Source organism: Globicephala melas, chromosome 2 (genome assembly GCF_963455315.2).
Source record: "Globicephala melas chromosome 2, mGloMel1.2, whole genome shotgun sequence".
Taxonomy (NCBI): Eukaryota; Metazoa; Chordata; class Mammalia; order Artiodactyla; family Delphinidae; genus Globicephala; species Globicephala melas.
Genome location: NC_083315.2, coordinates 12,311,465 through 12,335,761, shown reverse-complemented (window position 1 = coordinate 12,335,761; position 24,297 = coordinate 12,311,465). Strand labels below are relative to the sequence as shown.

Genomic DNA, 24,297 nt, shown 5'->3' with positions numbered 1-24,297 from the left:
AGCATAAACACCTTTGCAAAAATCGAGTGTTTCTCTTTACTGAATTCTTTCCCTGGGATTTGCTCCTGGGAGCAGATTTGCCACATGGAAGGATATAATGAATTCTGTGATGCTTGGTACATGTTGTCAGATTTCTTTCCAGAAAAATTATTCCACTATTTCTACAAGCAATGCATGAGTATACTTGAGTCTCCAAAGCACTGTTAACTTCGGTTTAAAAAAAAAAAAACCTATTATTAATTTAACATGTAGGAGGTAGTATACTGGACTCTTTTAATTTGCAATTCTTTAATTATTAGGGAAGCTAAATATTTTCCCAAGTGATTGTACACTATTTGTAGTTTCCCTTGTGCAAACCATCTCCTCATATCCTTTAACCATCTGTCCAGTCAGACTTGAGTATTGTCCAAATAGATAATATTAATTTTCCTTAAATTCATAATAGTAAATGTTTGTAGGTTATTACAGTGTTCCCCCTGTTGTTTTCCTATTTATTTATCCAATTTGGGACTGTGATGGTTAATTTTACAGGTCAACTTGACTGGGCCACCAGATACTCAGATAACTGGTTAAACGTTATTTGGATGTATCTGTGAGGGTGTTTCTGGAAGAGAGGAGCATTGGTGGATTCTGTAAAGCTGGTGGTCCTCCCCAGAATGGAAGGGGAAACAACCACTTTGGAAAACATTTTGGTAGTTTTAAAAAGTTACACTTACCTTATGACCTAGCCATTCCATTTCCAGTTATTTACCCAAGAGAAAGAAATCACATGTCCATATAAATGAGGCAGGCTGGGACCTGGGACCCTTTGCTGTAGTGCTTGCACCTGGACAAACTTTCTCCTCCAGAAACAAAATACAAAGAAACTATAAGGGAGTAAAATTAACTGTGAGTTGGGGCAAATTATGAACAACACATACAAAAAGACCAAAAATACAACTGCCACTTCTGAGGAGCTGGAAGCAAAACCAGGGTCCTGCACAGGCATCCTGCGCACAGCACCACCAAAGGGGTGGCCAGACCACCCAAGCCACGCCTCCAGCACAGCCCCTGGACCCGCCACCTACCCTCACCCCATGTAAGGAAATAGCTTGCCCTGCCTCAGGAAGCGAGCAAGGGAACCTGTTACTTGTTTTCGCTCCCTCATGTTGCAGTATGAGTGCCAATAAAGCCTTGCCTGAATTTCTTGTCTGGCCTCTCATCAATTTCTATTGACTAAGGAGTCCAAGAACTCTGGTCGGTAACACACAGATTTGCACAGAAATATTCCCAGCAGGTTTACTTCTAATAAGGAAAAATTGGGAATGATAATGTCTATCAACAGGTGACTAGGTAAACACATTGTTGTATATCTATAAATGGAATAGTACTCAGCACCAACAAGGAATGAACAGTTGTTACATGCAAGAACAGGAAGGGCTGTCAAAATAGTTATTCTGAGTGAAAGAAGCCAAACAAAATAAAAAATGGTTCCACTTATGTGCAACTCAAGAAAAAGCAAACTAATCTATAGTTCCATTTAGAAACAATTCTAGAAAATGCAAACAAACTAAAACAGATCAGTGGGGTGGGGGGAGAGCGCGTGGGGAGTAGAGTGGGAATGGGTGCTGTGGGGTGGGACCAGGGGAAGAGCCTGCAAGGGGAGAGGCAGGTTTGGGGGAGCAGCGCAGGGAGGTAAGCGGTACATGGGCCGAGGGGGCCAAAGAAGGCCAAGGGGAGACGGTAGGGGCAGGAGCAAGAAGCGGTTGGGAGAAGGAAAGCGGAAAGGGCAATAGTGGGGTACGGAGCACAGCGCGGTGCGATGCTTGGAGACCGGACAGGATGGGAGGTGGGAGGAGGCGGGGCGGAGCGGAGCATCGAAGACGTGGGCGGGTCCTGCGGGCGTGGGCGGGCCCTGCGGACGTGGGCGGGTCCTGCGGCCTGGGCCCCAAAGGGTCGTGTACAGCGTCATGGCGCGCTTCCTCTGCGCGCTTAGGAGCCTTCCCTTCCGAGAAGTGCCCGGGTGGGCGGTCCGGGGCCGAGCGGACCGGGTCGGCCTCGGCGCGAGTACCGGACCTGAGGACGCAGGTAGGACGCGGGCCTTGCAGGCCCCGCCGCCACTTCCCAGCTTTCGGTTTCCCTTCACTTGCCAGGACTTGGGAGCCCGACAGCTGGTTCTGGACCTGGCGCTTACTTTCTCGGAAAGCTCCTTCGGGACGCCCCTGCCCGCCCACCTCCTTACTTCTGCGACAGCTGGTTGTATATTATTAGGGGCGGGGGGGGGGTCACTGAACCCTATGAGGATTTGTGTAAAGCTACAGATCCTCTCTCCAAACGTGCACACACTTTTTTTTTTTGCATAAAATGTTACGCTCTAGAGCCGGGCCTCAAGGTGTTGGGTCAGCAGCCCACCCCGCGCGCTCTCTGCTGCAGTGGCCCCTGCTCTGTTACACTGTCCACCTTCTCCAGTTATGTATGCTGCTTTTCGCGTCTGAGAAGCAGGCGGTTCAGACTTTGCATGCCTGTGGATCTGCTCCCTGACCTGCTCTATTTCTGTGTTTCCAGGACCCAGGGAAACGTGTGGACTAGTACCATACCTCCTTTAACCTGATAACCATCGTTAGTCAATGGCTGTGATACAAACTAGGGAAAAGTGTGTCTATTTTCTACAAAACGCCTTTGGCTGCTCTGTGGGACTGGGGCACGTTTACATTTCATCCTTTAGTACGGAATCACTTGTGGAGACATGCGTTAGCTGGCACTGTATTTCAGGCCTATTTCAGGGGAATCTAGTGCCTCGTGTACATTGGCTTTATGGGCAGATGCCTAGCCATCCAGTCTCTGAATCCATTTGTTATGTGTCCACTGAAGACATTTAAAGCTACATATCTGTGCTGAAAATGTACCCAGTCACTTGGAATGCTTTTTATCCCTTGAAGTTTTCAAAATGCTGTGTTAAATAAATAAAAGCCCTGGCAGTGTGCAGTGGGAGCTGATCCAACATGACTTGGGGCCATGGCCTTCAGAACCTCTTGGTGTCTCTAGTCAGCCAATCTGATTATTTGTTCTGTGCCTACTGTGTGCCAAGCATTGGTTTCCTGAGAACCACAGGTGATGGAAACATCACAGCTGTGGGCTGGAGCTCTTCTCATTCCCGTTTATAGGGTGGTGGTTTCAGCAGAAATTTGTCCCATGTTTGTACTTGGTGCTGTCAAAAACAGCCTAATGAATTGCCCTGGAATCTGAGGTTCTTCAGCAACGTTAAAATTTGGCCAGGGCTTCCCTGGTGGCACAGTGGTTGAGAGTCCGCCTGCCGATGCAGGGGACATGGGTTCGTGCCCTGGTCCGGGAAGATCCCACATGCCGCGGAGCAGCTGGGCCCGTGAGCCATGGCCGCTGAGCCTGCGCGTCCGGAGCCTGTGCTCCGCAATGGGAGAGGCCACAACAGTGAGAGGCCCGCGTACCGCAAAAAAAAAAAAAAAAAAAAATTTGGCCAGACACCAATACAGGAACTGCTAACTTATCAGACACCCCCTCCTGGGAATTCCTTCTAAGGAAATAATTCTAAAGAAGAACAAAGTTATATGTGCACAGATGTCTTTAACAGAACTACTCTTAAGAACTAGAAACTGGCTCTAACCCAAACATCCATCAGTTAAGGAATGCTTAAGTAAACCATGAAAGTTCAATTCAACAACTAGTAGGCAACCACTGAGAATGATGGGCAGGTAATAGTTCTGTGGTTAAGGGGGTTTCAGAGTCGACAGTGTCAATCACTGACCCTGTGTCTTTGGGCACGTCTTGAACTTGGTACGCTGAAGCCTGTTTTTTTCTTCTGTAAGGATAGTGATAATGGTAGGGTTGTTTTACAGAATAAATGAAAAACAAACCTAAAAATGTTTTATCACAGTATTGGTGCTTAGTAGGCATACAGTAAGCATTAGTTATAATTACATAAAAAATGGAAAGGTTGAAAGTGCAGCTGCATTCAACCCTGTGTTGTGGACTTGGGGCCTTGTTTATATATTGGCCTAGTTATCCACGTTGTGGGGAGGACTAGTGAGACATAAGTACAGAGGTTTGCTGATGGGGAAACATTTTATAGGCTATACATTTTATCACTTATAGCCAATTATCACACAAGCATTGTACATGTGCTTTTAGCAGTAAACTTAAAGCCAGCAGTGACACACCTCATAAGTCATTATACTCTGTGATAACTAGGCAATTTTTTCCATCCCAAGCACTGGGGTCAAAAATGTGGTTGAAAGCAAAACAGTAGCTTTCCACTAGAATTCTTCAAATTTCTTACCCAGTTCAGCAGTATGATCTGAAAGTTATCGTATGTTTTCCATATAATTTAACATACTAAATAATCCTAGTTACTTTAATATTTCTTCTGAGATGTCTAGGGGCCCTTTGGAATACTCGAAGTTAGCTTGAGAAAGAAACTTACTGTTATCAAAAGCACCTCAATATTCCTGAAAAATTTTGTTCTCTTAACAGGGAGAAAGAAAACCTAATTCCAGTTTTGTACCAGCTTACTATTAATAACAAAGTTCATTTACCTAATTAAATCCAATCTAATCTTTTTTTTTTTTTTTTTTTGGCTGCATTGGGTCTTTGTTGCTGTGCATGGGCCTTCTCTAGTTTCATAGAGCGGGGGCTACTCTTTGCTGCGGTGCACGACCTTCTCATTGCAGTGGCTTCTTTTGTTGCAGAGCAGGGGCTCTAGGCGCACAGGCTTCAGTAGTTGTGGCACACAGGCTCCAGAGCGCACGCTCAGTAGTTGTGGTGCACAGGCTTAGCTGCTCCGCGGCATGTGGGATCTTCCCGGACCAGGGCTTGAACCATGTCCCCTGCATTGGCAGATGGATTCTTAACCACTACGCTACCAGGGAAGCCTGCAATCTAATTTTTTTTTTTTTTTTTTTTTTTTTGTGGTACGCGGGCCTCTCACTGTTGTGGCCTCTCCCGTTGCGGAGCACAGGCTCCGGACGTGCAGGCTCAGCAGCCATGGCTCACGGACCTAGCGGCTCCGCAGCATGTGGGATCTTCCCGGACCGGGGCATGAACCCGTGTCCCCTGCATCGGCAGGCGGACTCTCAACCATTGCGCCACCAGGGAAGCCCCCGCAATCTAATCTAATCTTAATCACTCCTTCAATGTACAAAATTCTTTTCTCAAAATTCCCTTTTTTCGCAAATCTTTTATCACTTTTTGTATCCATATGATTTGTCCCTTTTCTTTGCCCATCCAAAAACAACCAACTGTAGGACAAATTATTATCCTCATTTTTCCTCAACAAATATATCTCCATTCTTTATACTTTCTCTCGCCGACAACACATATCCTACTTGCTTTCCACACTGAAATGCTTCCCTTATCATTTTTAGTAGCTTTAATTACATATTACAATTTTTAACCCTTAAAAGCCTTAACAAAACCAAGAAACAAGTAATTGAACTGTTATACCAGCATTTACTGATTGGCAAACTTAAGAACATATTCCATAACCTCTAAAAACTTACATTTTTCTCATAGCATAATTTCTCTTTAATGTGGTACAAGATGTGTGTTTAATAAACCCAAACATCTTTTGAAGTTTTACTATTTAACCCAAGGCTGAAGTCTCAGGCAAAGTGGGCTGTGTTTGTATTTCAAGGACATGATAAGAGTTAACATCAAGCTTTCTCCTATGCATATTTTGGTTCTCTCAGGGTCAGAATTCTGAAAACAGTATTTTATCAAGCCAGCTTTCTCTAACTGCATATGCAAAAAGAATCGGTTTTGGAATTTCAAAAGAGTTTCATCTTACCCATTCTTTTCCAAAGTATAAAGAATACTGTTGTCATATATTGTTTAAAAAATTATCTTCCTTTTTCTTTAGTCGTAATCTCATAGCTAAAATTTTTCTAATGAATTGAACCTGACCTTACCATTTTACAAAAGACAGCAAAGATACCAATCACACAAATGAAATACACACTCACATACCAGAAGACACAACTGTCACAATCCTCCAAGACAGTGACCCATGTGGCGTCCCAAACACTTCCCCAACACAAAGGGTCCTCGACAGCAGACACACGTCAGAACCAACTGGCAAAATGCCCAAATGACACACTCAGTGCTCACAAACAGCCCTCAATGTCAGACACGTCAGAACCAATTGGCAAAATACGCAGATAGCACTTCGTGCTCAAAAGAGAAGTTTGGCCGGCTGCACACCCGTGGACTTACTCGGTCATGGAGCTCGTCAGTTTGTCCAGCATGTTTCCGTTCCACCAAGGAAAATCGTACGCTGACAGCCAGTGCCGAGCAGGGGAGAAACAGGGAGGATCCCCCAAACACATGGTTTCGGCAGCTGCTAGGAGCGTCCCCCCAAACCCCCTTCCCGGGGCCGGCGAGCCTCGAGCAGCGGCTCCTCACAGCCATCCCGGCGCGTCATCATGGCGGCTCAGCTCGGGAAAACCCCGGGAGCAGATATCGCGAGAGTGCAGCAGCCCCAGGTTGGGAGCCAGAAACTGTAACCGAAAATGGGGTCGGGCTCGCTGCTCTAAAGCCAATAAAGAGGCCAGGTTGGTGGGAAGGAAAGTTTGCTTTATTTCAGAGGCCGGCAGCCTGGCGGGGCAGGGGGCAGAGGCCTGGCCAAAGGCCGACTCCCCCCACTGACAATCAGTGGGCAAGAGCTTTTATACATGCTGGGAGCGGGCTACACGCAGAAACAGCGCAGTCAGCTCTGACAGTCATCTTGACGTTGGTCATCGGTGGTCTGATCAGCGTCATCTTGATTGTTTTAAGTGCAGTTAATCTTCAGTTCCAGGGTCAATTTGTTCCATTTCTTTAAGGCCAGCTCTCAGAATTGTGACTGCTTATGTCGTGGCTATAGCCTGGTCATCATGTAACTTCTTCCACCTTGCGGGGTTTCAGTATCTGTAAGACAACTCACAGGGTATGGCTCAGAATATTACCTATAGCCCTTGAGGAGGAACTAAAAGTCCTTGACTTTGCTTAATGACTAACCTATTGTTATTTGGTCTTGTTGGACTGTTTTCCTTTGTTTCTGCATTTTCTCACTTCTCTGATTAAACTTATTCTTTGGCTAAAGTTTTTCCACAGACAAAAGGCAGCCTGAGGACACGGGGGGCAAGCGCCATAGGGTCCTGCTCTATTTCACTAGGACACTGCATTCTTGTGGTTTCCTTCCCACCTCTCTGCTTGTCCCCATTTCTTCAACGTGTATATTGCGGAGAGCCTCAGAGTCCAGCCCTCAGGCCTCTATCTCTGTTCTGTCTACACTCACTGACTTGGGGATCTTCCAGTCCAAGATAAATAACATCCAAAGGCTGAGGAGTCACAAAGTTATATTTTCATCCTAGACCTCTCTTGGAACTCTAAATCCATATATCCAACTGCCTAGTTGACATCTCCACTTGAATATCTGATTGGCATTTTTAAAGTTAACAAATTCAAAACCAAGTTCCCAAACCTACTCCTCCTGTAGTCTTCCCCCATCTTTCAGAGCCCAGAAGCTGTGGAGTATGACCCTTGGCCCTTTGCTTTCTCTTACCTCCACATCTGACCCATCAGCAGATCCCCCGGCTCTACCATCAGACTGTGTCCAGCGTCTCGCTACTTAGCCACTCTCCTGCTGCCACCCTGATCCAGGTTTCCACCTCTCAGCCAGATTAAAGTAGCCTCTGTAATGGTTCCCCTGCTTCAGACTTCACCCTGCTTCAAATACTTTTTTAGTATATCTACCACTGATCCTTTTAAAATATGATAGATCATGTCATGCCTCAGCTAACCTTCCAATGACTTCCAGACTCACTCAGAACATAAGCCAGTGTCCTTACAATAGCCTTCAGGGCCCTAAATGATCTGGCCCCCATCATCTGTCTGCTGCCACTTTTACTAACCTTCCCTGCTGACTCCACCTCCGTTGCTCTGGCCTCCTTGCTGTTCATCAGATGCGCCAGCCACACCCAGCCTGGTGCTTCTCTTGCCTGCAGTGCGCTTCTTCTAGGTATTCATGTTGTGTGTTTGTTCATTTCCTTCAACTCTTTGCTGAAATGTCGCCTTCTTAATAAGGCCTTCCCTCATTATTTTAAATTGTGTGTGTGCATACGCACACATAAATACATACACAAACATCCTCACACTCTCTAATATCCTTTGTGATTTTTGAAAAAATCATCTAAAGTTTTACATTCTTAGTTACTTTACCTCAACTCCATAAGGGCGGTGACTCTTGTCTGTTTTCTTTACGTCTGTATCCCCAGCATCTAGAATAGTGTCTGGCATATAGTAGGTGCTCTATAAATATGACCAAATGAATGAAGAAATGAATATCAAATGCCAAGGCACTGATAAATAGGGGTACACTGAACAAAGACACAGTTTTTTCAGACTTTCAGCTTCTAGTTGAATGAGACATCCAGACAAATTAACCTGCGATTGTCGTGTCTATCATGGAAGCACTGAGGGCCGTGAGAACCCAGAGGAGGAGCTTGCAACCCAGACTTAGGGGGTCAGGGAATATTTCTTGGAGAAGATAACATGTAAACTGAGACCAGAGATTGGAGACTTCGGTTTCTGTCCTGGCACGTAAGGATCTTAGAAGTCTTCACTGCATCTTAACAACAAGTAAAAAGCTAAACAAACTATGATGTCTTCTGGGGGAACTCAGAGGACCACAGTTGAGAGGGCCTGGAGCATAGTAGAAGGGAGAAGTTGGAAGTGGTAAGCAGGGCCAACCATGAAGAGCCTTGGAAGTCACATCAAGGAGTTTGGAATTTATCTTGAGGGTATTATGTCACATTGAACAGTTTTGGGCAGTGAGGAAAAAGAAGTGGTTGGAATAGGGGAGGGCATACAAATTAGAAAAAAATCTGTAATATTCTGTGCTGGAGGTAATGGTGGCCTGATCCAAGGTAGTTGCAGAGGGGTGAGAATGAGCAGATCCTAGAGTTATTTAGGAAGTAGAACCAACGGGCTTGGCGCAAGGGCAAGGGAAGAGTCATGGATGGTGGCCTGGCTTTCTGGTTTGAAACATGGAGTTGATGAGCTGGAGCACATGAGAGGAGGACCAGATTTGGGTTGGGGTGGAGGAGATACATGAAATTCTTTTGTTTGGGATGGGCTTAGTGGAGATATCCAGGTGTGGATTGTGTATGGATCCAGTACTCAGCAGAGAGATCTAGGATGGAGGGAAAAAACAGGTTGGGAGTCTCATCATGTAGATGGTACTTTAAGGATAAAATCTCCCAGGGTGGGGGAGGGGGTGTGGAGGAATGATAGAAGAAAGCCTAAGACAGACTCCTCTAAAGAACACCAGTATTCAAGGATGGCTAGAGGAAGGGGAGCTGAGAAAGGTTGCTGAGAGGGAGGAACTGGAGAGACGGGAGGATTTGGTGTCATGCAAGCTGAGGGAGTAGACTATACCAGGAAGAGAGAATGTCTAGTGTCACTTCTATGGCGAAGTATATGGGATGAGGATGAAGTGTTCCTGGGTGTCCCTAAGAAGTCCTGGTGAGCTCTCCGAGAGCAGACTCAGTGCAGCGCGTCCCACCCAGAGGCACATGATGTCAGCTGGCCCCACTGTCAGTGATGCTAACCTTGCTTACTTGGTTGAGGGGGTGATTTCTAGACTTTTCCATTGTAAAGGTACATTTTCTTACTTGTAAAATTGATCATTTGAGGGATCATATTTTGAAAATGTGTAACTATTCCATTCTTTAACAGTCTTTTCACCCAAGGGTTTTAGAATTCCCTGATGATTCTTGCTTGAATCCGTCTATTATTTTAGTGATTGCAAAAATGGTGATTTTAAAAATTTCATCATTCCTTCTCCCTTTGTTACTTGGCATTCTGCATAATAACTCTGAAAGTCACTAAGCAGTAATAATGATCACATGAATACATTTTGCTTTGCTCCCCAGGAGCTGAGTTCCTGAAAAATTTGTGTGTAACTGAGCAATATTTCCATAGGAGTATTTCAGAGGTATATTTCCATTGGAAAAAAGAAATCCCCATGGCCTTATAAAAAGTATTTAAGAAAGGACACCTTCTAATATATTTAACAGATAAAAACCCTTAAATAAAATGTAGACAACCATAGCAGTCAATAATATATAATACTGAAAATACCATATTGTGCAGTGTTATGAACTCGTGATGAAGATACAAGTCTTCTCTTGCTGAAAGATTATTTACGACTTTCTTTTTTGTAACCAAAAATGAAATTCAGCTACGATTTTCTGACATGTTTGTTATGTGGGTGGTGACATCACAGGTAGTTAACATTTCATCTTCAGTGCTGTGGTCAAGTTACTAACCCTTTGGGCCTTATTTTCTCCTTTGTAAGTTGAGGTGTAAGCAGATGATAAGGTCCTCTCATATTCTTAACGTTGGATGATTAAAACGTTTATTTATTATAATATACATTAGGCTTCCTACTTCTCTTTGGCTAAAGTTATTATATTTACACTCACTGGAAAAAAAAGTTGTAAAAAAGAAGCTGAAGGGAGCAGAAGAAAGGAAGACAAAAGTGGAAAAAAACCATGAACCATGATAATAGATTATGGTAGGTCTCAGTTTCCCGTTCAGGAGTATGTGCTATAGGAGTCTCTTATTTTTTCCACACAAAAGAATTTTTAATAAGACCTCCCTTGACAAACAAAATCAGAGATATCTTTATAAACCAGCAAGGAGGAGGGGTTTAATAACCCACTGGCTCCATGATCTTTTCTCTCCAATCACTCAGCTACTCCCAGCTGTATCCTGACAGAAAACACTCCTTTGAACGTAGTAATAGAAGAAAGATGAATTTCTACCCTTAGTAACCCAAGGAGAATTTATTCTACCTTATTTCGTATTTCAGGTGCCTCTTATCTTCTGTGCCCCAGCAGGACTGGAAAACTGGCTCTCTACTTATTACTCATTTCTTATTAAACTAATGAGTCAGTTACAGTATTTTGTACCTGAGCTTTCTGGTCTCTGTGAAGAACGAAGGGGTGGAAGGGATGAGGGGAAGGGATGGCGTGTTTTGCTGGGAGATGGTGCACTTTAGTAGAGAGGCTAGGGAAGAAAAGGTCATTGTGCCTTACTGGTTTTTTTCCAAGCAAAATATATTTTAATAATATAGAAAATATAAAAGTCCTTAACTTGATCACAGACATCATTTGAAAGTCAGTAGCACCCATCTTATAATTTGCAATTTGTCGACCATTGCTATTAAAGTAAATAAATTCTTATACAGTAGTAATTTTGAGATCCCGAGCAATGCAATGAAATATGAAAAACAATTAAAAATATAAATATTTGTAGTAAAGGCATGACTCTAATTCTTTGGGTAAATAACTAAATTTTCTTAGACAAATCCAAGGAAGTCAACCTCAGCATTCTGGGCCTTGCTGTTTTAATTTTTTTTAATCCCTATTTAACGACACAGGGTCCCTTACAAAGCGGGAGCCAGTTCTCTCCAAGAGTGAGTGGCAGAAGAAGCTGACTCCAGAGCAGTTCCATGTCACAAGAGAAAAAGGGACGGAACCGGTAAGCTACACTGACTGACAGTTTCTGAGTAGATGTGTTGGGGGCAGGGCAGGACAGGTTGGAATCTATCTCGCTACGAAACCTAACTCATCATCTGCTCTGCGAATCTGGTGCCTTTCATTGCTCTCCTTCTTCGGCCATGAATATCTATCCAGTTGTGCAAACCAGAATCCTTCCTCTGGACACACTGCCCTCCGTCGTCGCCTCGCCCACCCATTCTGCCTCCTAAAGAACCTTCCCATACTCGGCTTCCCTCTGCTGCTCTCACCTGCAGGCTGGTCCAGGCTCCCCGCAGACCTGGCTTGCGTGCATTTGCCTCCAGCTGCTCTCCTCACAGCTGCCCTCCTCACAGCTGCCATTCTCTTTTGGAAACAGATCTGACCACATCACCCCTGCTCGAAATTCTTCAGTGGCTTCCCACTGCTTTCAAAGTAAAGAGAAAAGTTGAAAAGTGGCTAATGAAGCCCTAAAGGCGCTAGCCCCTACCTCCACCCCCTGTCCTCAGATCTGGCCACATTTCCCCCTGGTCGCTGCACTCCGGCCACACTATCCTCTTTCAGCTCTCAGACCCTGGGCTTCCCCTCCATTCGGGCCTTTACACCCTGTGTCCTCCCCCACCACCAACACCCCGACCCATTCACACGTACCTTTCAGCTCTCAGACCCTGGGCTTCCCCTCCATTCGGGCCTTTACACCCTGTGTCCTCCCCCACCACCAACACCCCGACCCATTCACACGTACCTTTCAGCTCTCAGCCCCACTCTCACTCCCACAGGGAAGCCTTTCCTCAGCCCCGATGGGTTTGCTTTTACCAGTACTTTCTCTTCTTAGCACTTGCCATCCTTGGTATATACCCCAGCACATAGCATGGTGCCTGCAGATAACAGGCGCTCAAAAAATAAACCGTGGTGACTGTCACATGACTGCAGGCCATGAGAAGGACACATTATTGAAGCTGCCTTCAGTAATCTCAGCTTTCTTTCATTTCCTGAGAGAACAGCCCTCAGTGGTTCCTCATTATAGTATGTACCATGTTTACTGTGCTGCATTTCCCAACAAGTAGTCTGTCTTAGTCCCAATTATGACCACTGGAATATAGTTATTGAACCAGGTTATTAGATATTTTCATTGGTGAAGCAGACCCCACGGAGTGGACCACAGTGCAGCGGTTTCAAAAGCTGTACAATATTTATATCTTTGAATTTAGCAGTCCCTGCAAAATTCAGGTAAGCTGTCCGTCCATGTGCTATGACCGCGTAACCGTGGTCTCACCCTCAACTTCGCCACCGATCCTAAAGCCGTTAGACCGGCCAGCAGATCCCAATAGATTCTGGTGAAATACTGGTATTTTTGAAAACTTCCTGTGGGTGGGATTTTAAGAAAAGCTTCACTGGGAAAGAGACTACATTAGCCATAGTGCAGATAGCACAGGGGAGCCACACGTGATTCCCGGTGCAGTTGTGTGCATTCCCATAGCATTGTAAGCCGGCGCTATTCTGAGGGACAGAGCCACGCAGGGTGTGGAGCTGGAGACGGCAGCCTGGAGATGAGCTGCCAGATGTTTAGGAGAATAAATATGTGGGATTTTCAAACAAATGGTATAATATACTCTGTGCATTTGGCCGTTTGACAAAATGAGCATCATCTATTATTTTAAGTAATGTTATAAATCCCTTTCAGTTGATCCATTTCCACAGTTAACTTTTTAGAACGTTGCAGAACTATAAGCCTTAGTTAGCTCCACGAGGGTAAGGAAAGAGAAGTAAAACGCCTCAGCTTTCTATTTGGTGACTCAAAATTAAAATTCAGTTGCGCATGCTTTTTATTGGACAGCAGTAATTTGCTAGCACTCTGCTAGGTACGACGAAGGGGTTTACAGCCTGGTCAAGCGATAACTAAAAGTCAAATATCAATAGAAGGTAGGTTTTATGCAGGTCATTCTTTGCCTTCCACATCCGCTACCCACATGCCTCACTCTGCTCTGAGTTCTGGGAAGACTAACCGGCTCCCTTGCCCTCTGACTCCTGATTGGGTTGGCCCCTGGGAGATGCCAGCAAGATCAGAGGGCACAGTGGAGAAACAGGCATCCAGGGTCCCCCTAGGACTGTGTTCCTCCCATGCAGGTTGCAGCTTCTGCAGGCAGCCCTCCCCTCCAGCTGCAGCCTCACGGTTCCTGCCCGCTCTGTGTCCCACAGGCCTGTACCGTGTTCTCCGTCACTGGCCCGGGGGTGCTTCACCTTCCCTGTTGGTCTCCATCGGCCCTGTCCCCACCTTTGTAAATAGTGCTGTGTGATATTATCTGCAAATCATTCCTTTTGAGTGTGTCATCTGTTTCCAACAGGTATGTATTCATAGTATGGAAAAGATAAAAGAAGAGAGAACTCGCATTGGTGCAGACAGACTGTGTTAGCACGGGCTGCTGTAGCAGGATGCCACAGACTGGGCTGCTTAAACAACAAACATTCATTTCTCAGGGTTCTGGAGGCTGAGAAATCCCAGATCAAGGTGCCAGCCAATTCAGTTCCTGATAAGGACTCTCTTCCTAGTTTGCAGATGGCCACCTTCTTGCCGTGTCCTCACGTGGTGGAGAAAGAGGTCATCTCTCTCATGTCTCTTCTTATAAGGGCACTAATCCCATTCTTGAGGGCTCCACCCTCATGTCCTCATCACCTCCCAAAGGCCCCACCCCCTAACACCATCACATTGCGGGGTCAGGGCTTAAACTTGAACTTGGTAGGGGCAGTACACAAATACTCAGTCCTTAGGACAGACTTTGAAAACCCAGGGGAAGGTGTATCTTGAAAGTCATTACGTCTCTGACTCTGACAGTCACGCATTTCACATTCACATTTCACGCATTCTCTCTTCTAAATAATTCTTGAATCTATTCTAGTCTTTTTATTTCCACTGCTCCTGCCACAGTTAAATCTAGGCTTGAACTGGTGGCCGTTTGACTGTCCTTTGCCTCCAGTGTCTTCCTGCCCCAATTCCAATCCATTCTTCATGTGCATGTCAAGTACTCCTTCCGTTGATAAAAAACAGCTCTGATCGTGTGCACACCCACTTTAAAAGTTTCCAACGGCTTTCCATTTTCAGTGGGATGGCACGAAAACTCTTTAGCGTGGTCTGACAAAGCCACTATGATCTGGCCCTCCCCACCTTTGCAGCAACCTCTTCTCCCTTCTCCACCTTGCCCTGTTCTGTCACGTGGGCCCAGCCCAGGCTGCTTGTCTGTCTGAAATACTCTTCCATTTCTTCATCTGATTAACTCTTACTCATCCTTCAGAACTCAGTTTAGTGTCTTGGCATTTCCTGTAATAAACACCAATCAGCCATGCAATGAAAAATAATGATGATAGAAGATTAAAGAAAAAGAAAACCCTGATCTCAGACATCTCAGACGTTACCTGGTGCAGAAAGCCTTGGTGAAAACTCCCCTAGTAGTAAAGCGCCTAGTGCTATCCTCACTCCCTACTAACCTCTCCATCAGAGCTCCTGTCATGTGGTGTGACAGCTGCCAGCTCACGTGTCTCTTCCCAATTTGGTAGCAGATTCCAAGTGCAGGAACTGTGGGTTGGTTTGGTTTCATTTTGTTTTTCCATCTCTGCAGCCTTAGTACCCAGTCCAGCACTGGATACATACTAGGTTTTCAAGTAAATACTGGAATGAACAAGCGAGAAGCCCTAAATAAGTGATAGGCCTTGTATAAAACTGGGGAGGAAGGGTGAGAGGGCAGACAGAGGAAATCAGGTAAGGAGGCGGAGGAGAGATGTCATGTCATAAAATACATCAGCTAAGGATTCTTTTATGTTTGATTTTTTTTCTTTAACTTACTGTGCTATCAGTTCCCCGTCACTTCCTCTGCCCAACTGTCCCTGCAATGACAGAATTATATTTTGAATATTATCAGGCTGTCCCGATCGCATGAGTAGGCTTCTCTAGATCACCTTCAGGTCTGGGTAGCCCTTTGGCATGTGTGCCTCATCAGCCCAGGTGGGGGGGATGCGAAACTTCCTTTTCATTCCAGATGCCCATTCATGCCAGCGTTGGGTACAGGCCTTCGAGGGGACGGGCCAGAAAAAGACCAGCTCACCACCGTTCGGATGTCTGCAGCCAAGTTCAGGGTTTTTAAAGAGGGAAAACATCCAAGTGTGCTGAGATGGTGGGCTCAGTAGGTTAATTTGAAATTGTCCATTATGCAGCTCCCTGAAAATGTGCTGTTAATCCTACCACGAGGAGTGTGAATGTTTGACCTGTGGACTTGTCGAGGTAGGACGTCTCGAGAGGACCAAGGGGGCTGCTCGTTTCCTGAGTCAGCGCTGGGACTCAGTGACCCACCCTGTGCCTCAGCTTCTCTCCATAAAATGGGACAGTGCCTGCCACTAGCCACTGCTTGTAGATTTTCACACTAGGCTTGTTCAAGAGTTTCTTTTTTTTTTTCTTTTGCGGTACGTGGGCCTCTCACTGTTGTGGCCTCTCCCATTACGGAGCACAGGCTCGGGACGCGCGGGCTCAGCGGCCATGGCTCACGGGCCCAGCCGCTCTGCGGCATGTGGGAATCTTCCCGGACCAGGGCACGAACCCCTGTCCCCTGCATCGGCAGGCAGACTCTCAACCACTGCGCCACCAGGGAAGCCCAAGAGTTTCTTTTTTTTAACATTCCTTTGACAGGAGATGACGAAAGGAACTGGGCAAAAATAGTCTTTTTTTTTTTTTTTCAAACAATGAGATCAGTTTACAAAATAACATTAAAAAAAACTAGTCTTGGCTCATTCATTGCCTCAAGTCTCCTTGTGTTCCTCTCGGAACCTGCAAACTCCTAAGCCACAATTAACGTGGTAATTTCATCTAAGTAGTAACTTAGGCCCTGGGAGAATCTAGCTCATTATTTAGCATTTATTAAGTATGCAGTGTCCTAAACACCACGTGAAGCATATTAAAGGCACAAGCTAATCTCACTGAGCTTTGCTTTTTATATACCTATATCCTGTCTTTAATTGGAGATTTCAAAGTGTTTTAGACAGTGGACTAGATTCCTGTTGTATTAATAACTCTTTTGAAATGGTGACCAAGATCTTACACAATCCAGAGGTGCGGTTCTCTTGCTTTTTCACAGGCTTTGATGTTCTTGGGTGAAACATGCTATATAAATACAAAGCATTATTAATGTCATAATTTGAATATTTGGCACAATAAAGCCCGGTCGTAAACAAGCCTGTAGGCTTCTTCACTGGGCGTGTTGTAATTTTCTCTCCAGTGATATTTGCACTTTGTCAGATTAGTACAAAAATTCCTTTATTGGGAGACTTAATCTTGGATTTGGATCTGCTGTATTGTGTCCTGCTGGCGTTATGAGAAACCTGAAGGTGATGTATCTCATTTACTTTCAGCCTTTCAGTGGGATCTACCTGAACAACAAGGAATCAGGAATGTATCACTGTGTGTGCTGTGACAGCCCGCTTTTCAGGTGAGATAAAGATCAAAAGGTACCGAAGGAGAGTAAGCCTCTAAATTCATACAGCTCTGCCTTCTGGGGCCATGATGTTTTTAATTGCCCTTCTCATTTGGCCTGGTTGCTATAAGGAGGGCTGTTCATTTAAGATTCTTGCCTATCTTGATTATTTCTAGTGTTTAGAGCATTAACTTCTTAGCCTATATTCTTTCTTTCTGTATCCCCAAGAAACAGCTAAAAACAAAACAAACTTGGTGGGCACCTTACGATAAAGCTATCAGAGTTTTTTTCCTGGGAAAGTATTTAAATAAATCTAAACCATAATGGTATTTGTTTGGCCATGTGATTAAAACTGTATCTCTCCCAGGGAGAAATGGGTTTATAATTTAATTTAGGAAATGTAGAATTTTATGAAGATAGATTCCCCACAGTGCTTGACGGTAGTGAATACCATGCTCTCTTCTATGTAGCTAAAAGTAAATTTAATTGTCCTTTGATTTCAAAGCCTCTTTTAAGTCGATCAGGATCTGAAATCTCTCAACAAAGGCTTTTTTGTTTAGACATGCAGGAAACAGTCTAAAAAAAGTAGATTCGATGAAGAAGAAAGGAAAACATCTTTGAAGTCCTGTTTTTCAGAACTTCAAAGATGTTTTCCTTTCTTTTGCATCAACCCTAAATTGGTTTAGACTAAAATATAAATCAAGCCAGCTCTGTGAATCTTCCATTAGGCAGTGCTTCATTATGTGCCTTGGGCTTTGAGCAGACCTGGGCTTTCCTAGGCTGCTAATGTGGGCTGAATTTGGAAAGCCAGACCCCGCCTGCAAGGATGAGGAACAATTAGGATTGATTTTCCTTCACGCTTACGGAAGGGCAGACCTTTGTCCGGATTCATTCACTCTGTCGGTGGCTGGTGAGGAGATAGAGATGGCAGTCAGGGGAATTCCCTGGCAGTCCAGTGGTTAGGACTCCTTGCTCTCACTGCCAAGGGCCCGGGTTCAATCCCTGGTCGGGGAGCTAAGATCCCACAAGCCTTGCGGCACGGCAAATAAATAAATAAATAAATAATAAAATAAATCTTTAAAAAAAAAAGAAAGATGGCAGTCAGGCTGAGATGGCCTGGGGGAAGCTAGGAACAGTAAAATGGATGCATATTTCTGAACCATTAGTTATTCTTTGACCTTTGGTTCTATTAAAAGGGAGAAGTGGGACCTTGAGATGGCCACTCTGCTTTTAGCCAAAGAACCGTGTTGTAAAAGTATAAAGCACGGCCTTGTGACTATGTAGTAAACAGCCAGATGTTCTGTTTCCATCTTTTGACTGTGAAGGCAAAAGATGTGAGGTCATCTTTCAAGAGCATGTTCCTTCCTACATCTGAGTCTTTGTTTTCAACTTCATTCATTCAACTTCACAGGCTCCGGACGCACAGACTCAGCAGCCATGGCTCACGGGCCCAGCCGCTCCGCGGCATGTGGGATCTTCCCAGACCGGGGCACGAACCCGCGTCCCCTGCATCGGCAGGCGGACTCTCAACCACTGCGCCACCAGGGAAGCCCTCCATTTTCATTTCTTAAGGACTTTTGAGTTTGTTCCATTTTTTTCCTCCCACTGCTGCTGCTGCTGCAGCTGAGACTGAGAAAAATAAGAATATATTCATAAGAATCTTTTATGTTCCAGAACGTACTCTTCTTAAAGATGCATTTATTTATAGAAGAGACAGTGTAGTACAGTGGTTAAGTCTGTAGATGTACATCCTGGCTTCACTGCTGTGTGACCTCAGGCAAGTTTCTTAACCTCTCTGTGCCTCAGTTTCCCCACCTGTAACATGAGCATGCTAGTAGTACTGAATTCATAAAGTTGTTGGGAGGATTAACTGAGTTATGAGTTAATACATGTGAAAGCACCAGAGCAATGCCTCACACATGCCAAGCACTGGATACATGTTAGCAATGAGACATTCTTAGAGACAGATCCTTCTTAGGGCCACATACATGCATGTGTCTTTGATAATGAGGAACTCTTGAGAATTTTTTCTAATTAATGAGAATCTATAAATGAAGACTATATTCCTGACAGTGCTTCCCATTCAGGAGGGTGGATAGCTGTAGGGATTCTTGTTTGACCTCTCATTTTCCCTCTCTCTCTGTCCCCAGTCTCCAGCCTCAGTAATAGACAGCAGGAGTAGAAAAGAAAGAAACATTCCTTCAAATGCTTGTACAGAGTCAAAACCAGGTGAGAAGTCAACCAAAACTAAACAGTGAAGGAATCAGGTGGATGAGGGATCACTGTCTCCTGGCTGCTGGGCTCCTTGCTGCCTGCACACTTCCCTTCAGGCCAAACCAGTATGGTGCACATTCTGGGGGAGACAACTCAGAGACATTTAGTCCAGGGTTTCCAAGTCAAGAGCGCGCTAGGGGTTTTATCACTCCCCTGGGGACTCCGGGCTGTTGCTTCCTTAACCTTGGAATTTTGTGACTTTGCCCCTCCCCTGCTTCCTCTATTCCCCTCCCTTCTCCTCCCCCTGCGCCCCCACACACTGATTCTGAAAGTGTTTATTAAAATCTACTGTGAGATCACATGTTTCATGGTCATGAATCTTAGAATAGAAGGAAACTGACAACCTGATGTTAGTTCCCTTTTTACAGAATATCCTGACATCCTAGGTGTTAATAGGAACTTAGTAACATTGTTAACCTTTTGTGATCTCCCATTCCTTCAAAGGAATGGAAATTCTCCTACCATGAGGGTTGTCAGTTATCACCAAGTGCCTCTGCTGCTGTTTGGGGGGCTGTGGAATTTCCAGAAACTAAGATAAAAACAAAGCAAATAAACATATAACAAAACTAAACAAAAGAAGCACCTCTAAGAGTACATGACTAAAGATGGTCCAGAATGGTTTTAGCTTCTCAAGGGAGGGCCTTACAATCTGCTAATCATTTAAATATGTATGTTGGAATTTCTAATTCACCTTAATATTTAAGTTTTCACTCTTAAATGATACATGATGGGCCTCTCATATTACCTGGTAAAATCTCCCGATTCTGTTAATTGCATCAATAAAACTTTTATTGTTTCCCATCAAATGTTTTAAATGACTTTTTATTAGTCTTAGATTCATTCATTAAAAAAAGTATTATATTCATAATTCTCCATCAAAATTCCTTTAATGATCACTAGTTTATATATAATGTTCAGTGTGGAAAAGCTATGATTAAAAGATACTTAAAGTGTTTTTCCCTGGACCAAAGTAGCTCGGATGAATATTTTTGAACCCTTGGAAAACAAAAAGGGTTGCAGAGAACCCAATCTGAATGTGCAGACACTTCTCATTGGACCCACAGCTGCTCAAATTTCATGGATACCTGTTACTACTACTAATAATGGTATTTAAAAAATAATAGATACTGACTTAAGTACCACGTGTCTGACACTATGCTAAAAACAGTAAAGTAGAAAGCATCTCAGTTAATCCTCTCAGTAACCCCATGAAATAACAATGCCATTATGATTCTGAAGATCAGGACACAGGCTTTACAAGATTAAATAACTTGCCAAGGTTGCATGGACATAACAGACAGAGCCTGGCTTCACACCCGAGTCTCTCAGAAGTCAACCTCAGAGCTATACCTGAGTTCCTGGGATCTCTTCAGGGCTCTTCTAGGTGCTCCCTTTTGCAACTGCGTATCCGCGAGACCACATCCTCTTCCTACACTTCAGTCGAAACAGCACTGCAGCAGACTGAATGCACGAGCACATACAGTCAATTGTCATTTTTTTTAAGCTAGACATTAAAGAGATTTACAAAGTTATAAAACAGTGCAACTCTTCCCACTAAATGTTTGTTTCAGTTTCGAAAATAGAATTATTGTTGTAAAAATAGGTTATGTTAGCATGTAATGAATTTATTATTTTTAAAAATAATTTAATGCATATATTTTTTTTAATTCTCGCTTACAATTTCTAATTTGTTAAGTATCGATAGACAAAACTCATGTAAACAAAAGTTCTCAGAGATCCTCAGTAATTTTGTAGTACAGAGGGGTCCCAAGACCAGAACGTTTGAGTCTCTGTCTTGCACTAGACTCTTTCTGCTGGGGTTCGTGCTCTAAACTGAGCTTCCTTCTGTGCTCCTAGTCTAGGGATTTGATTATTTGCCACTTTTCCCCCCTCTTTACTCAGTTTTTGGTGTTTTGAGGGTTTTTTTGAAGAATTTACAATTCATTTCTTGTCTCTCCTCCTCAGATAGAGAGAGCCATTTCCCTGCCCTTTAAAATGTTTTCCTAGTGTGATTTAAGGAGTCGTCTTTCAAAGCACTTAGAGTGAGTCTCTGATGAGTAGATTTGCCTGTTGCCCTCCTCCTCTTGCCGGCTCCTCTGCCACCACCATCACCCGCCCCCAGCATCATTCGTCCCTGTGGCGCTTCCCCGGGAAGGTCACTGCACTGCGGTGATGACTCTGGGTGCCCAGGCTTATCTATCACCACTTGCCCCACAGCACAGCTCCTTAAACCCTCAGAGCATCTCTATAACATAGATACAATTATCCGCATGTTACAGATGAGAAAACTGAGGCTTGGAGAGAATAAGCAGCCTGTCCAATTTCACCGGCTAAGAAGTGACAGAGGCAGCTCCTGAACCCCTCAAGGCAGTCAGGCTTTGAATTTCGATAACCCGAAGTTCCGGTGGCTGAAGACGGCTGTTTCATCAGTTCTCACGCTTCTCTGATACACTAAACTCACAATGCCCTCCTGCGACCACTATTATTTCATGCCGATTTCCCCCTTTCCTACGTTTAGAACACAGGGATTTGATCTGTTTCCTAACGTGCAGCAGTTCACAAAGCTCCTCATGTTTTTAGTCCTTGAGAGGGATGCCTTCGACATCAAAGGAACAAGAAATCTTTGACCTGATGAGACGGCGTCTTTAATAGTGGAGATGCAGTGGGCAGATTCCTGTGGAACCAGTGGTTCACAGAACTGGCCTTGGGGTCTGGCAGAGGAGAAGGGAATCGAATCGTGCTTGGAAGAAAAATGATTCGGGGCATAAAATGCTCTTTGTATGGTAATAGCAGCCTTCACAGCTGTAATGTCATAATGTCTAACACAGCTCTGAGAAAAAGTACTGCTCGGGCACTGGATGGCCTTCGTTTTCTGAGGCTCACGGGACGTCTGGCTCTGATGAGAGTAACACAGGGATCCTGCGACGTGTGGACACCTCGTTGGGACCAGCTCGCACAGAGGTCATCTGCAAGCAGGTGGGTGTCTTTGTTTTCTCTGATTGGCTTTCCCCAATGCCGCCCCAAATGCCACAGAGAGCTCGCTTGTCCTTGCATATCTGGTGTTATGGCCGGGAGCACTTTTGTCACGGAAGCACCTTGGGTTTCTCCCGTGCTGCTGGTCCCTATCTCCCATCACTCTGGGCACTGCAGACCCTAGAAGGAGCCTTTCCTGGTTCAAGCCTTGCAGAGATGGGAGCAGAGCAAGGATCTGAAAGAGAGAGCTGGCCCTTTACATTCTGTTGCACAGAGACAATCAGCAGGAAGGCCAAGCATAGCTGGCGTCCCTATGCCCCCTCTCACTCTGCAGCGTGTCAGCAACTGGTGGAGCAGCGTTGCAGGTGACACCAGCGCATTATTTCTCCTGTGAGCTTGGTAGGAGACAGTGGCTTAAATCCAGACAGCATATTCACTTTGATATCCTTGGGTGCTCAAATGTTCTGGTTTTGTAAGTAGATAAATGTAGCTTAGTCTTGTCTTCAATAAAAAACAATAATAATACACTGGCTACAAGATTACCGAGTACTCACCCAGGAACTGTTAGTGCTTTAAATGTTTCGTATCAGTGAATCATCACAACATCTCTATTACGTAGGTATAATTATCATCCCCATTTTATAGATGAGTAAATCAAGGCCAAAGTTAAATCACTTGCTCACATTCTCACTGATAAAGGAGAGAGATATTCACCGCTACTGTGCTCTGCATCCTTTCATTTCTTAATCAAATTCTGGTATAATCGACTTTTTCCCCACACCAGTGTCAAAAACTCGAGTGGGGCGGCCATGTGGGATTCATGCGTCTGGTTTTACATAAAGAGCCTTGTCCCAGTTGAGGAATGACAGAGGCTTCTCTCCTTGCAGTGCGAAGCTCACCTTGGCCATGTGTTTCCTGATGGACCTGGGCCTACTGGTCAGAGGTTTTGCATCAACAGTGTGGCACTCAAGTTCAAACCAAGCAAACACTGACTACCTCCAAGAGTCCCCTTCCCTCGCCACTCCCTCATTTCCAAACTCAATTTTCATAATTTATGTGAGTAGCTAGTTCTATTACCTACTAAACCAGGCTAAGTTTGCTGCTATCACCAAGCAAGTCACACCTTCTCTAACTTACTACCTGGAGTCAGCCAACCCTGGCTCTGGCTTTGATTGGAATTTCACAAAATGACAGAGGGGCAACGATTTCCATTAAATCGACTTCGGTGGGCTTTGCTTGGACCAGAGGGCATGACTCTTTGGGGACATTTGGAGGCTGATGGACAAACCAAAGAATTCCTACAAAACCACCCTGAACGTTCCATTGCAGTTAAGTTCTTCATGGACATATATAGGTGAGAGATCAAGTGAAAAGAGGAAAGAAAATATGGGGTTAGACTAATTCACAGTCCCAGCATGGAAAGAAGCAACGAGGAGGAGGGTTGTGGATGAGCTGTGCTTTGGGGGATCCACGGGACGCACGGTATTTTTTTCAAAACTTTAGACTGTCTTGAACTTTCCAGTTCCAGCTTCTCTACGGGCAACTTAAGTTTCGATGGGAGTTTGCTAGATTTCAGTGATGATGAATACAAGTGGCTACAAAATTAAACTTTAATTTAGTTCAAATAAAATATTTACTAAAATCTGTTTGCTTTTTGTCTAAGTCTGTGAATTTGCTCTTTTATAAAAATGACTAAATCAAATGCCAAAAAATAATTAGGTCATGGGGTAGTAGGTGTTTGGTTACACCAATGCTGATAGCAACTCAAGTGTTTTTTTTACACGTTGAGAGTCTTGAATAATTTGTTACTGAAAGTGTTTAAATCATTTTCTTTGAGACTTTATGGACAGAAAGGAGACTTAAGTATTCTATTTTTATTACTGAGTTATGCATTATGAACTCTTCTTCTAGTGCTTACCCTGGAAATCACAACATCCATCCTTAATTTATTACAGTCATACTAAAATTATTAATTTTTTCTACTTTTCCAAGAATGTTAACCTTAGAACACTTTAACTTCATTAACATTCTCCCATATTTCGTGTTACTATTGTCATGTATTT

At 44.3% G+C, this 24,297-nt stretch overlaps 1 protein-coding gene and 1 long non-coding RNA gene across 3 annotated transcripts; one reads left to right on the top strand and one right to left on the bottom strand.

Annotated features, from left to right (window-relative positions):
* Positions 1-1,864: 1,864 nt before the first annotated feature.
* On the top strand, positions 1,865-23,880 carry MSRB2 (methionine sulfoxide reductase B2). The gene is made up of 5 exons (XM_030837151.3): positions 1,865-2,067; positions 11,435-11,535; positions 16,926-17,002; positions 22,090-22,237; positions 23,122-23,880. The coding sequence occupies exons 1-5, from the start codon at positions 1,950-1,952 to the stop codon at positions 23,224-23,226; spliced, it is 549 nt and encodes a 182-aa protein (XP_030693011.1). The 5' UTR covers positions 1,865-1,949; the 3' UTR covers positions 23,227-23,880.
* Positions 6,588-20,706, bottom strand: LOC132594566 (uncharacterized). Of its 2 annotated transcripts, XR_009560774.1 has the most exons (6): positions 20,612-20,706; positions 15,370-15,410; positions 15,015-15,195; positions 11,804-11,958; positions 8,209-8,298; positions 6,588-6,915 (listed from the first exon to the last, which is right to left on the bottom strand). It is a non-coding gene; the product is annotated as an uncharacterized lncRNA (long non-coding RNA). The 2 variants fall into 2 exon arrangements; XR_009560773.1 differs by having other exon boundaries at positions 6,588-8,298.
* Positions 23,881-24,297: the final 417 nt, after the last annotated feature.